The sequence below is a fragment of the Cetorhinus maximus genome, chromosome 11, assembly GCF_964194155.1.
Source record: "Cetorhinus maximus chromosome 11, sCetMax3.hap1.1, whole genome shotgun sequence".
Lineage (NCBI taxonomy): Eukaryota > Metazoa > Chordata > Chondrichthyes > Lamniformes > Cetorhinidae > Cetorhinus > Cetorhinus maximus.
Window position 1 is genome coordinate 59,954,035 of NC_135889.1, and position 14,533 is coordinate 59,968,567.

A 14,533-nucleotide genomic window follows, 5' to 3' on the forward strand; every position below is an offset into this window, starting at 1 on the left:
TGGAGGCCTCAGTAGAAGAGGTGGAAATTAGGAGAGATGTTCTATATCTGGTGGCCTCTCCTCAGAAACATGCTAAGAAGGCACTGGGAACAGAAAACCCTGGGGATCAATGCCTGGAATAAAGCCCTGACGATCTGGATGCAGTGTCACAAGAGGCTTGCTGACCTCGCATGAGTGATCAAAGTCAGTGAATGCATCTTCAAGTGCCATACCTGCTGGATCACTAGCCTCAGATACTGCTCAAATCACAACAACCACATCACTCGGGACTCTATAAAATTGGACTCATACCCAATATTCATATGTTTCGCTTCAGCCTCACACACTTAGCACTTCTACAAGACTTACACCCAAATTTCTCAGCTTACACACACGGTCAGCTATTCAACCATGATGGCCACATCAGCACAATACTTACTGACACACCTCTGTATTGCGGTTAAAGTTGACATGCAACCAAAAGCAGGAGTAACTGGAGGTGGATGAGTACGATTTGATGCCCGAACCCGCGTGCATGATACAGTGCAAACCCTTATTGGGTTTAGTCCATTCTGAGGCCCTGGCAAGCAACGGGGGTTGAAACCATTGAAGATGACAATATCCTGATACTTAATCCGCCCTCCCAAATCCCATTTCCCCTTCATTCTAGACTGTTTTCTGATTTACAAGCTGCAGATGGTGTAAGCATGCACCTCTTGGTTTGGTTCCCTCCCCTTACCACAACCTTACAGTTGTGTTTTTCTCCTTTCAGATACCCAAGAAGTCTAATCTGACCAAGCAGTGGAGGAACACCAAGAAGTGAATGATAATGAAGTCACAGCCCAGTCACTTGATTTCACACTTGCAGCCACCAATTCAGATACTGACACTACACATATCTTAGAGCATAAATCAGAGGTAAAATCTGCAGGTGGTGAGGGACGAGGCCCGAGTGGCTTGCAATCAGGAGCTAAAATAGCTAGCACAGGTACCAGTTCACTAGAGTGCAAGACTATACATGGCGAGGTGCAGAAAATTCAGGTGAGTACTTTGATGGGGTAAGCGACAGAAGAACATTGATGGGTATGCACAACAAAATGCTTGGTGCTTTGGGAGACTGTCACGGACCATGGAGAGTCCAGCGTCAACTTGTACAGGGCTATGCAGGCTTGTGCACATCCTTTCCAGCACGGAAATGGTGGCGAACCCTGTTTGCAAACTTGTACATGCAGCAACTGATGGCCAATGTCGCAATTTCCGTTGCAGCAGAAGTGGCAGCCACCGAGCATCTGCAGTGTAAGCTCAGACTTTTGCCATCATGACTGTGGATTACAGTGTGTAAAGTTGTTTGCAGATTGTCACAGTAGTTCCTCAATTTGTCCTCCAATGTATAACTAGGATTGCTGAAGTGCTGCTTCATGGAGCACAAACCTGCTGTCTTATCTCAGGAAGAAAGCCCTGCCACTCCACCTGTGCCTTTGCTATAGTCTGTCAGGCGGCCAGCCAGATTGGTGTTGCCCGTGCTAAGATAGTGCAGTCCACAGCCAGGCCTTTAGGCTCAGAGCTGCTTGAGGGTTATGATTACTGGCATCACACTTGGTTGCATTCTTGAAGGTCAGCCTGGGTTAAAAAAAGGACTGTCTAAGTTACTTCTTCTCTTGCTTTTCCTCCTCTTCCTCCTCCCTGCTCCTTAGCTGTTCACCATATAGCTGGTGACAAGGCTGGCCCCTCTTGATGACAAGATTGTGCAGAATGCAGAAGACCACCATGAATATCGACACCCACTCTGCCCAGTACTGCAGGGCTTTTTAAGAAAGGTCCAGAGAAATGAAATGCTGTTTCAACACACCATTGATTTGCTCCATCATATTTTGTATTGCAGCATGGCTTTCATTTCTGCATGCTGCACATATGTACGTGGATTGCACACTGGAGTCATCCGAAATATCACCAGTTAGGAGTCCTTGTTACCCAGTAGTCAATCTTGGTTTGCCATGGTGACGCCACATAATGAAGACATCATGACAGCTGCCAAGCTACCCAGCATTGACCTGCATGATTCGCTGCCTGCAGTTACACATCACATAGACATTGAGGGAGTGGAATTCTTGTTGGTTGTGATATAGGGCAGAGTTGACAAGCAGTTCCTGCAAAGCGATGTGCATACCGCTAATGGCACCTTGCGCTATAGGAAAGCCTTAAAACCTACCAAAAATGCACGCTCATTCTGTTTGTCTCTGAGAATGAAATGTAGTTAGTTCTCATTAAGTAGAGACCTTCGATGATCTCCCATATGCAACCGTGAACAGCAAACTGGGAGATGTTGCAAATATCTCCAGCTCCAGTCTGGAAGTAGCCAGACACACAATAGTTCATCGCCAGGGTCATCTTCAGATCCACTGGCAATGCTATTCATGAACTGCTGTGAGTTTTCAGTTGTGGCTGCGCAGGCGGCAGATTTCGGTGAGAATGTCCACGATGAAGCTCAGCCATCACACACATTGTTCCTTGCTGAGGTACAGGTAGAAAAATTGCTCCCTGACCATCCTAGGTGAATATCGTCTCCCCTTTCTCCTCCGTCTTTCAATAGGTTGTCCTGCTCTGCTTGGCCTCTGTTCATTCTACAACTCATTTTCTATGCCACTACCTCTTAGTGCACCTATGTCGAGGAGCAATTGGTTTGTGCATTACCCTTGAAGTCAACACCTGACATTGCATTCCCTGTAGATTTTTGTCATTTGAAACAACTGTAAAAAGTACCAAAAACTTGTAGTACGCAGCAACAGCAAGAAAAACTTAGCCAAGAACTAACTTGAAAGTAGTTGATAATCCTTTTAAATACTGCTGGTGGGGGTGGGAGGGTGTGTCCTTTCTGCTGGTGAACACGTGTTCAATTGTACAAGGTTAAGAGAAGTTGTTAGCTGGAGCACTAAGCCCCAAAATGGCAAATGGTATCAAATCATTGTTGTACACTGAGTGATGTCATGATCTGCCTGTTCTGTATAATTTCAGCCAACATTTACTGTGTTGGCGCTAATGCTTTCAACGAAATAGGGTCTGTTATGATATGTCTCACACGTGTTCGGAGGCCATCTTGGAGCTCTACGGACACTCATAGCGCCCAAAAAAAAAGGCATTAATGAGCCCAATTTCTTTCCCTTGATGTTTTGATATTCTATTGTTTCTATTGCAGAGATTCCAGAACCTGATGAGAGATTAGAGTCAGTTCATGAAGCATTAAAAATGTTGCCACCTGCACACTGTGAAACCTTGAGGTACCTTATGGCTCATTTAAAAAGGTACATCATAACCATTAATATTAACCATTTGTAAGTGAGTGCTATGCAGTTAGAAATATATTACTTAACTTTTTGATGTAAATATTTTTCTTTTTTCTTAGAAGCATGTCAATTTATAGAATAGCGGATATAACTTATAGTTCTCTTATTTTACATGCCTATATTTTTGTTCCCTCACACCCTCACAAAAAATCATGCTATTCCTAGAAGAGGAAAACTGAAGATCTCTTTAATCAGTCTGACAGAAGATAGATGAATGAAAATCACAAAGCATTAACTGATGTCAAACCAGTTTCTCTTTATTCTATAAACAGTTCAGTTAAGAATAGTGAATTTACTGCGTCAGAAAACTATACTGCAAACATCTGTTGACATTGGAATTCAAATTTTGGTCACTCGTTCCACAAGTATTGGGCACGAACATTACTGCTTTTGTGCCACCATTATACGAGGTTTTAAAGAAACCTATTCAAAGTTGTTTACTATTGAACAGTTCAGTATTCCAGTTCTGAATTGCAATTTAGATTAAGAATTAGTTTCATAAAATAATCCCTTGCCTTCTTGAGTATTTCTTTATATCCAAAGAATGTTCTTTTTGCAGGTAATTTAACCAGTTTGGTGGTGCTGTTTATTTCAAAAATTGTCTTTTAATTGTACAAGACAGTTTGATGTACGGTGGAGGTATTGGATAAGTTATACATTTTGTCATTTAGGACAGGATCTTCTGGTCGGCCTGTGGGGGCGGGCCCGATACGCCGACATGTAAAATGACATACGATGACGTTGGGTGTGCATCCCGACGTCATCGTGATATTTCATTCACAGGCGCGCGCTGGAGTTGGCTGCGCGCCTGCCAAAATGTCAAGGGCCTATTCAGTCCATTGAGGGGTTAATTAAAGTACGTAAGAACAGTGCCCGTCCAACCTTAAGGTTGGCGGACAGGCGAAAAGCCCAAGCAGCCTTCGTGTTTTTCAGGAAACCTCATCCACGGGAGGGATGAGGTTTTCTGAAGCATTTATAAAATAAATAAATAAAATTTCTCACCTTTACAAACATGTCCCAGCTCATGTGAGACAGTCACATGAGGAGACATGTTTGAATAAATTTTTCAATCGATTCTTTAATTATTTTCATAACCATTCAATCTCCCTGAGGCAGCTCCGTGCCTCAGGGAGATTTCTGCACTCTTTCACACGCATGTGCGAAAGAGCACAGGCCTCGACTCACCCTCCTCCCCCCGCCCGCACAGGTAGCACTGAGCCCTACCGGCCGCGCATTAAGATGGGCAGGCCTTAATTGGCCTGCCCGCGTAAAATGACGGCGCGCAGCCGATGGCGGGCGGCGATCGGCTCCGCGCCCGCCCAGCCCGTCCACCATAGGAAAAATCCAGGCCGTAATGTAATTAAAAGTAATAGTGTAATCCATTAGAGGAGCAAATGAATATTTTGTGACATATTATCAGCCCAACGCTATGTACCACTAACAGACTTGCTATAATTAGTTTTTCCAAATCATGCTAGCAAGTATCTTATCACCACTAAGATATCATGGTTGCTTCAAAGCAGTACATTAATTAATTCCTTTTTCCACCAGGTAAGTGTATGTTGGGATCAAGTTTGGAAATGAGAATATGTTGAGCTGTTGATGATCAAATGCCTCTTAAAAAAAATGATTCCTCTGTTGCTGAAGTCAGCTGCTGCTGATGTTAATAACATCTGTGGAATCAAGATCAACAGTAGTTTGCTTTTCCATAGCAACTGTAACATCATAAAACTCTCCTCAGGAACATTATCAAATAAAAATTCCCAGTTATCCATATAAGGAGATACTAAGACAGATGACCAATGCTTGGTCAAAGAAATAGGTGGGAAAAGAGAGATGTTAAGATTTGGAGAGGTTTAGGGAGAGAATTCCAGTTCTTAGGGCCAGGGCAGCTGAATGCACAGCTGTCAGTGGTGGATTAAAATCGCAGATATTCAAGAGGCCAAAATTGGAGGAGCACAGAGATCTTGGAGAGTTGCAGGGTTGCCATAGTTTACAGAGATGTGGAGGGGCAAGGGCATGGAGCGAGTTGAAAGGAAAGATGAGAATTTTAAAATCAACATGATGTCAGCCTGGGAGTCAATGTAGATCAGTGAGCATAGGGGTGATGGGTGAATGCAACGCGGTCCAAGTTGGAATACAGGTAAGAGAGTTTATAATGAGCTCAAGTTTATGTAGGCTAGATGATGGGAGATGGCCAGGAGAGCACTGGAATAGTCAGGACTAGAGGGAACAAAGTTTCAGCAGCAGATGAGCTAACACAAGAGCAGAAACTGGTGAATATGGAGGTGGAAGTAGGCAATGATGGAGCAGATAGATGGTCAGAAGTTCATCTCAGGGTCAGATACAATACCAGCATTGTGAATGGTCTGGTTCAGCCTTAAACAGTTGTCAGGGAAAGAGATGGAGTTGGTGATAGGGACTGAAGACAATGGTTTTGGCCTTCCCAATAGTTAGTTGAAGGAATTTCCTGCTCATTAAATACTGGATGTTGATTAAGCAATATGACAAATTAGAGACAGTGGAGAGATTGAGAGAGATGGCAGTGAGGTGGAGTTACTGTACATATGGAATATGACATGCTTTCGGATGATGTCACCAAGGACAGCATGAGAAATAAGAAGGGACCAAGGAATAGATCCTTGGGGATACCAGAGTTAATTGTGCAGGAGCAGCAAGAGAAACCATTATAGGTGACTCTCTGGCTACAACTGGATACAACTTCAAGAATTGAAGTAGGCAACCGCAGTCCCACCCAGCTGGATGATGGAGAGATGTTGGAGGAGGATAATTTGGCGAGCCATGTCAAAGGTAAAGACAGGTCAAGGAGGATCAGCAGCGATGGATTACTGTGATAACCATCACTTAGAATGTCATTAGCCACTTCATAAGGATCTTTTCAGTGCTGTAAAAGGGGCAGAAACCTGATTGGTGGGATTCAATGGGTTCCAGGAAAGATGGGCACAGATTTCAGAGTCAGCAAAATGTTTAAGGAGAGGAAAAGGAGATTGGAGATGGAGCAGTAGTTTTCCAGGATAGAGGTGGTCAAAGGTGTTTTTTTTTTTGAGGAGAGGGGCGATTCAAGAAGATTTGAAAGAGCGGAGAAGGAACTGTTAATATCAGATGTCTTGGAGTTATCAGCAGTTTTGGTGTGAATAGTGTCAAGGGAATAGGAGGTGGATCTTGTGGACAAGATGAGCTCAGAGAGGGCATGATGGATGGTAGGGAGAAACTAAAGAAAGATGCGAGTTCAGAGCTGGGGGAGGCGGCCTTAGGGAAAGTTTGACCTGGTGGGTTAGGATAATGGAGGGAAGCAGCAAAAACCAGCTGGACAGATGGTCTCAATCTTAGTGACAAAGAAGTCCATGGCCTCCATTCACATGGGGATCAGGGTGGAGGAGACAAGGGAGAGGGCTTTAAGACAACAGTTTGTGGTGAAGAGTAGGATATTCCAGGATATTCCACTCACTCATTAGAAAATGTTGATTAAAATTTTTGATACCACAATGTTTTATTAGATGACCTTAGATATTCAGGAATGAGTTTTCGTTGAGCTTTCTTTCCTGGCAAACTTATTTGTTAGTTAGCTTCAGGGGATTCAATACATTTGCCAAGGGTCCATGGCAGCACACATTTTGCAAAATCTGTTGAATGGAGTAAACTTAGTGAATCGAATGACTTTTCTTGTTTGATATTTTGGGTATCTTGTGTAAATGTATCCCATTTGAGAACTAGACAACATTTAAAAAAGAAAGATAGGAAATGCCTGATTACTCTTTTGGATGGAAATTAACATGTTTAAATGAATGCAATACAATTAGATAACTTTTTAATGGGAGTATTCCTAAAGAAAGAAAAGAAAAGTATTTCTATGCAGAGTGTCTTTGAGCTCTATACAATTTATTTTTGTTTGTGAGGTGCAGCAACTGTAGCCACTTTTCCACATTTTGAGTATCTGATTGGAAAACTGGTCACAATTGAGTTGTAGGATTTGATGATATAAGTACCAATATATCAAAGTCCATTCATTTTCAAATACTATTTGATTTGAGTTATAATTTCATAGACTTTTGCCAAAATAAATATTACAATTCAGTAGTTTATTAAAATGGATGATTGTTTTTCTCAGGGTAACTCTACATGAGAAGGACAACCTGATGAATGCAGAGAATCTTGGAATTGTTTTTGGACCAACTCTAATGCGAGCCCCAGAACAGGACCCCATGGCAGCCTTAAATGACATACGTTATCAAAGACTATTGGTAGAGATGCTTATCCAAAATGAAGATATTTTATTTTGAAACTGTTGGGATGGGAATTTTAAACAATGGTACGAAGAATGAGTTAGATTATTTTATCCGGGTAGTTGCTTCAGTAAGCAGGTTGAAATGACAGCAATCCTTTGTACTTTTTTATAGTGTACTCAGCTCAGACACATCATAATGTAATTTTGAAAACTGAAACCTCTGGGTTGGACTTGGGTTCTTTAATATAAACTAAAGCTACTGCATGATTTGATCCTTGTTTTTGTCAGGGATCTTCGATGGAAATCAGAAATTGTTGCAGTGGCTTTTTTTGGATCATATGAAGTGAATTTGCCTCATGTTTGTAAATTCTGGGTGTTGATCAAATTATGTAACTACACCTGTAATGTAGTAGTTTATAATTCTGGACTAGGAATGAGAATACAACACAGAATATCAGAATACAATATAATGTTGATATTGCATTTGGTGACACTTGCCAATGTTTATTTCTGCCTTTTGAACTATGATATAGTTCATCAGAGTTGTGTAAATTTTGCTTATGGACCTCTTTCTATCTGAAACAAAATGTTTTGTATAGTATTTCTGTTCAAACTGCATAATCAGTACCAAATACCATCAGGTGGTTATTTACACTTGAAACTCAAAGCCACTCCTGGTTTGTTTCTCATGTGTAACTTCTGTTCTTTTACTTTGGCATGCAAGCATTAATTTATTAATATTTACATCTACAATGTATTTTTTAAAACAAAGCTTATATAGGTCAAATATTCGGTGATAGTAGCAACATTTGGTGATATTACCGAATATTCATTTAATTGCTGTGATTTCAAAGTAAGAATAAATTACTGGATTACAATGGATCTTGATAGCAGTTGGAAATGATTGAACGTAGGAAGAACTGGCCCCATAGGAGTGAACATTTATTTATTTAAAAACTTATAGACAAGGTCAAGGAATACATCAGCTTCTGAGTACAATGCTCATCTGAGTCAGTGAACAATGTATACACATAACATTATATTCTGAATTGCTTAAGCCCTGAAAAATATGTTTGTAATTTCTCAAGTTAAATGCAATTAGAAGGAAGGTATTTTGCATTGGTAGTTAAAAATAATATAAGCCCAATGGAAATATATTTCCCTTCTTTAAATTTCTATTTTTTTCTCTGTTATTCCTTTGGCTATTTAATTCTGCAGTCACTTATGCACTATCTGTTTTAATAATAAATAATCCTAAACTACCATCCAAACAGGAAAATAAATCATCCACTCAGAGTATAGCCAAGTAAGTGGGTAGAGGGATAAAATACAACTGCTAAGTATTTAATATAATGGAGAGAAAAAAAACAAGAACATCTTGGTAGTGCTCCAGAAATTGTGTATTAATAGCACAGAAATTCTCCATGTAGCATTGGATAAAACATTTTAAAGTAATACTATAGAATCTAGGTTCATGTAATATTAGAGTGGGCTTTAGTTTATAGTAAGTGGAAAATAGGTTCTTAATCCAATGTAATCAATTGCAAATGTGGGCCATTACTAGTTTTTGTGTAAAATATAATTTATTTGCCTCATGATCGTTTGGCCTTGGGGATCAAGTATTCATTTCAAATACCACTTTACTACTTTTTTGAAGTATATGTTTGATTGGCAGCTATACTTGTGTGAGCAAACACCAGTTGAATCCAATGAATGGTTGAGCACTTAATGTGGTTATGAGAGACACTTTTTAACATCTTTTGTTCATTTGTACCTTCAAAGGACTTAATGGTGTATATTAAGTTGATGTCCTCCCAGTCAGAAGTCAATTTAAAGCTGTCAGAAATAGGGGTATGTCCGACATTCTACAAAATACCTCGTAAAATTGATCAAGGAGCAAGGTTCAAGGTTCCATTTATATTGAACGTCAGTGCATGTGAAGTGCTTTGTTGCTTTTGATGTTCCAAAGGAGCAGAATATTTTGCCAGTTACTAAATTAGATAGAAGCAGTTTAAAAAAGGTTACAAGTTCCAAGACAAAACTGAAGATAGAACAACAGCTACAACATAGTTCCAAAAATAGTTACAGCACTATAACAGCAAATAGGTTGTTAAAGAAGTTAAAATTCTAAAGCCCTATTAAATTTTTGGATGTTTACAGTGAAGGTTTTCATTGTTCCTGCAAGCTTCTGCGTTAAAGTAAATTAGAACTTGTAAACTGTTGAACAGAGAATTTACAAACGCACAGAGCTCCATTGTCACTGAACAAGAGTAACATGGGAGTTTACTGGCTATGCATGTTATACAACTACTCATCTTAGACAATTACGTGAAATACCGTTGACTCTAAAGTAAAATAAGAACAAAAGAAATCGGAGTAGCAGTAGGCCATTCAGCCCCTCAAGGTGAATAAGAACATAGCTGATCTTCTACTTCAGCTGCACCTCCCCGTATGATTTCCATGCCCTTGATCCCCATAGTATCCAAAAATCTATTGACAGCTGACTTGAATATACTGAACAACTGAATATCTATAGCTCTCTGCTACAAAGAATTCCAAAGCTTGAGGACCCTTTGAGTGAAGAAATGTCTTCTCATCTCAGTTCTAAATGGCTGACTCCTTATCTAAGACTGTGATCCCTAGTTCTAAACTCACCAGCCAGAGGAAACATCTTCCCAACATCTACCTTGTCAAGTCCCTAAATAATTTTATATGTTTTGATTAGATCATCTCTCCTTCTAAATTCTAGGAAATATAGGTTTAGTTTATTCAATCTCTCCTCATAAGGTAATTTTCTCCTCCCAAGAATCAGTCCAGTGAACCTTTGTTGCACTCCCTCCAAGGCAAATATATCCTTTCTGAATTAAAACTGTACACAGTACTCCAGGTATGGTCTCACTAAGGCCCAATGCAATTGCAACAAGATTTCTTCTCTCTTATACTCTAATCCCATGGTAGTAAATACCATTTCCCTTCCTAATGTTTGCTGTACCTTTGTTTGCAAGGACACGCTGATCCCTCTGAATACAAATATTTCCCTCACCATATAAAAAAATAACGTGCTTTTCTAATTTTTCTATGAAAGTAACTTCAGATTTCTTTGCATTGTGTTCCATCTGCCATGTTCTTGCCCATTCACTTACCTGTTTAAATCTTTTTGCAGCCTTTTTGCATCCTCCTCACAGCGTACTTTCCCACTTTGTATCATCAGCAAGCTTGGATAGATTATACTCGGTTCATCATCTAAGTCATTGATATAGATTGTAAATAGCTGAGGTCCAAGTACTGATCCTTGCAGTACCCCACTACTTACAGCCTGCCAACCCAAAAAGGATCCACTTTTTCCTACTCAATGGGCAGAATATTGAGCTCAGTGGGCGGGCGGGCGCCGCAATGACATCGGGTGAGCATCCCAACGTCATTGTGTAGTCCCACGATATTTCATTCAGCGGGAGCGCTGCCGACTCTGATGTGCACCCGCCCATAATTAAAAGGCCTATTAAGTCCATTAAGGTAATTAAATTCAAATTTACGCTCCCCATCCAACCTTACGGTTGGTGGGCAGGCGAAAACACCAAGCGGCCTTTGCACTTTTTAGGAAACCTCACCCACAGGATGAGATTTCCTAAAGCAAATAAAAATAAAATAAAAATTTTACACTTGAATTAAAAATATGTTGTATGACTTTTTTATTTTGTTCATTAAGTTTTTTTAAAGAGTGCTTAATCTCCCTGAGGCAGCTCCGTACATACGCAAAGTTTGCGCTAGGCCCACTCGTCGTCCTCCCCCCACCCGCACACCTTGCGGCTCACGTTCCATGCTGGGCAGGTCTTAATTGGCCCGCCAGCATATCATCGCAGTGCAGTGCCGATCACGGGCAGCGGTTGGCTTCCCCGCCAAGGGCAAAATCCTGCTCAATGTTTTCTGTCTATTAACCAATCCTTAATCCTGGCTAATATGTTACCCCATGAGCCCTAATTTTATGTAATAATCTCTTGTGTGGCACCTTATCGAATACTTATTTAAAATAAGAATAGCCTCCCTTATCCATTCTATTAGTTACAACCTCAAAACATTCTCACAGATTTGTCTAGTAATAGTAGATTAAAGGTAGGTGAGTTGCCAATGAGGCTTATGTCAACCAAAATGTTACTCTACTGAATGGGAATGGTTTTGCCTTTTCCTTTTTAAAACATGCCCCATCATGACTTAACAAACGCATTTAAAAACTTGATTTCTGTGTATGCATACCTGTGACTGTTGGACTTGTTATGTTGCTCACAATAAGACAGAAGTTGCATTGAGTGATAACAGGAGTGTTATACCATGTAATGGACAATATATTATCTATGTATTGTATTGTATTTTTATGTTTTGATAACACTCTTTTAATTGGCCTGAAGGGACTGATTTGAGAAAAGCTTTCTTTTATCAACTTAGAGTTGTATTTAACCTAGAATGTCTCTTTATGGCCACAAAACGTCTCTCTTGTGGCAGATCATCTAAAGAGGCACATCTGAAGATCATTTAGAGGGTGATTCTTGTGGGAGGAGGTTGGTCTGTAGCTTGGCAGGTGCTTGTAAGCCTCTGCTGCTTTCCCTGGTTTGAGACTACATGTTGAAGGCCAACAGAAATAACCAGAAATAACTGACTTTTTTTCTCACATGTTTTAAAGATTGTTTTGCTGTAATTTTTTGTTTTGTGAACGATACTGAAACCAAACAGTTCATATATGACTGATGGAATGGAATATATATTGTACATGTAGATGTATAAATGTCCGCTCATGGCAGACAATGCCCTGCTTTATAAAGACAGGACTATTCTACAATATAACACACATTGCTGCTGCTAAGGTGGTGCTATATCCTAAGACCAGAAGATCTAATTGCTGTAAATTGAGAAATCAGGCTTTCAATTTTATAGTAATTCCTATTTGCTACATTCTAAGGTCAATTAGATGATCATCTGGGTAGATTGCCAGGTTATTTTAAATCAATGGCTCCTACTGAAATCAGAAAAGCACCAAGTATTCAGTAATTTCTTGCTATTTCTTTTTAAAGATTAATTTGTATATGTAATAAAGTTTGATGTCTGAAATGTGACACAGTCAAAACTTATTTTTAAAATTCTGGTGGCTCTGTCATGATACTGCTCCTTGATGCTCATGGTAGATTGAATGGCATGAGATTTTATAACAATGCGATTATTATATCATATAATACCCAGAATATTATTCTGCTGCTATAGTGGAGCTACATTTAAGTTACCCTGTTCTTTCAAGACTCAAAAGTCTAATTATTGTCATTAAATACAATTTAATCGTTGGTCAGGGAACTTTGAAAATTGGAACATGCTCATCAATTTCAGTTTGCAGGTGAGAACCACCCTGTAATTTATGATTCTTTTGCATCTGTAACATAGTATGAGATATGGAGTGTGAAGTCTGCATGTGCTGATGTGCCATCTTTAATATATTAATGGATAGATATATATAAAACATTTTGAGAGTTGCTTGCAACTTTATTATCTGTGACTTTTATGTGTTTTATTTATGAAATATCAATGTGAACTGCTTGACTACCAAAATAAATTTGGATTACTGCTGAGAGAGGAAGTATTGAGCTTTAATTGACCTGCTTCTCATCTGCTATCATGTTGTCCCATTTATATTTTTCCAAACCATTAGTAGGAAATGACTTTGCAAGTGAGAGAGAGTTACTAATGTAATTCTGTAAATCAATCAACATGAAATTAAACAATCTACTGCTTTTTGCTCATAGCCCTTGTACTATGTCCTTTTACATGTTAAATATTAATTTGATTTCTCACTAATTGTCATATTGACCAAATTTCATTGGATGTTTAATGCAGAAATCTTTGAAGAAAATTGGTAGAGGGCATTTGTAGTTTTGATACTAGGACCCCAGTATGGATTGCAAATAGATTTAGATATCTGTAGTTTTTTTAAGAAGTAAAGTAAATAGTATTTCACTTTGGAAACACCAGTTTGTGCCCTGAATTCAATCGCCTTGACACTGAAGGTGGTGCTATGTGTTTAATCACTAAGATCCAGTTTAGTTAACATGTTAAATACAGTACTGGAGCTTTGAATTCAAAAAAGATCTTTAGTCAAAACTTTAAGACCTAACTAATATTTTGCATGACTTTTTTTTCAGGAATTAATTCACTAAAGCTTGTCTGAGAAAAGGTTGAAAACTGACCAGGGATGAATTCCTTTCTTTAACACTGAAATTCATTTCATAGTGAGTGGATTAAGCAGTAGCTTTAGTGAAATCCTTGAACACATCTCATGTAGAAGCATCCTGACATCCAAAGTTAGGAAGGCAATATAGATCTTGAAAGCTAATATTTGGGTTGGGAAGGGGAGAATTATAAAGGGATGCAGCTATTATATAAATATTAAATATTTTCTTCATTTTGCTTCTGGTTCTTTAGCCAATTACATTAAATCTGTGTCCTCTAAGTACTTCCCCTCTTGTCACTGGGAACGCTATCGCCATAGTTTAACAAAACCCTTTACCAAACCTCCCCTTAACTTTCTATGGAGAAGAACTTCAATTTCTGTGGTGTTCAGAAATCGCTGGGGCAAAACTAGTGTCCTATAAAGTTTCAGCATAACTTCCAAGCTTTTGTACTCTGCCTCTGTCTTTAAAGCCAAGGACTCTTTATGCTTCATTAACAGCCTTCTCGGCTTGCCAGCTTTGAGGACTTATGTATACACACCCCAGGTCTCTGTCTTTCTGCACCCCCTTTCAAATTGCACCATTTAGTTTATATTGCCTCCTCATTCTTCTTTTTGTTCATCATGGGATGTGGGTGTCACTGGCAGGGTCAGCATTTATTGCCAATCTCTTAGAAGGTGGTGGTGGTGAGCCATCTCCTTGAACCGCTGGAGTCCTTGTGTGTACACACCCACAGCGCTGTTAGGGAGTTCCAGGATTTT

At 39.5% G+C, this 14,533-nt stretch overlaps 1 protein-coding gene across 2 annotated transcripts in view; it reads left to right on the top strand.

The window, feature by feature from the left end:
• The window catches only part of chn1 (chimerin 1), a 307,301-nt gene extending 294,095 nt beyond the window's left edge, over positions 1–13,206 (top strand). For both annotated transcript variants that reach the window (XM_078552060.1, XM_078552061.1), the window contains 2 exons: positions 3,173–3,278; positions 7,450–13,206. In XM_078552060.1, the coding sequence (XP_078408186.1) occupies positions 3,173–3,278; positions 7,450–7,621 (278 nt within the window). In that variant the 3' untranslated portion in view covers positions 7,622–13,206. The remainder of the gene's footprint in view (positions 1–3,172; positions 3,279–7,449) is intronic.
• Positions 13,207–14,533: the final 1,327 nt, after the last annotated feature.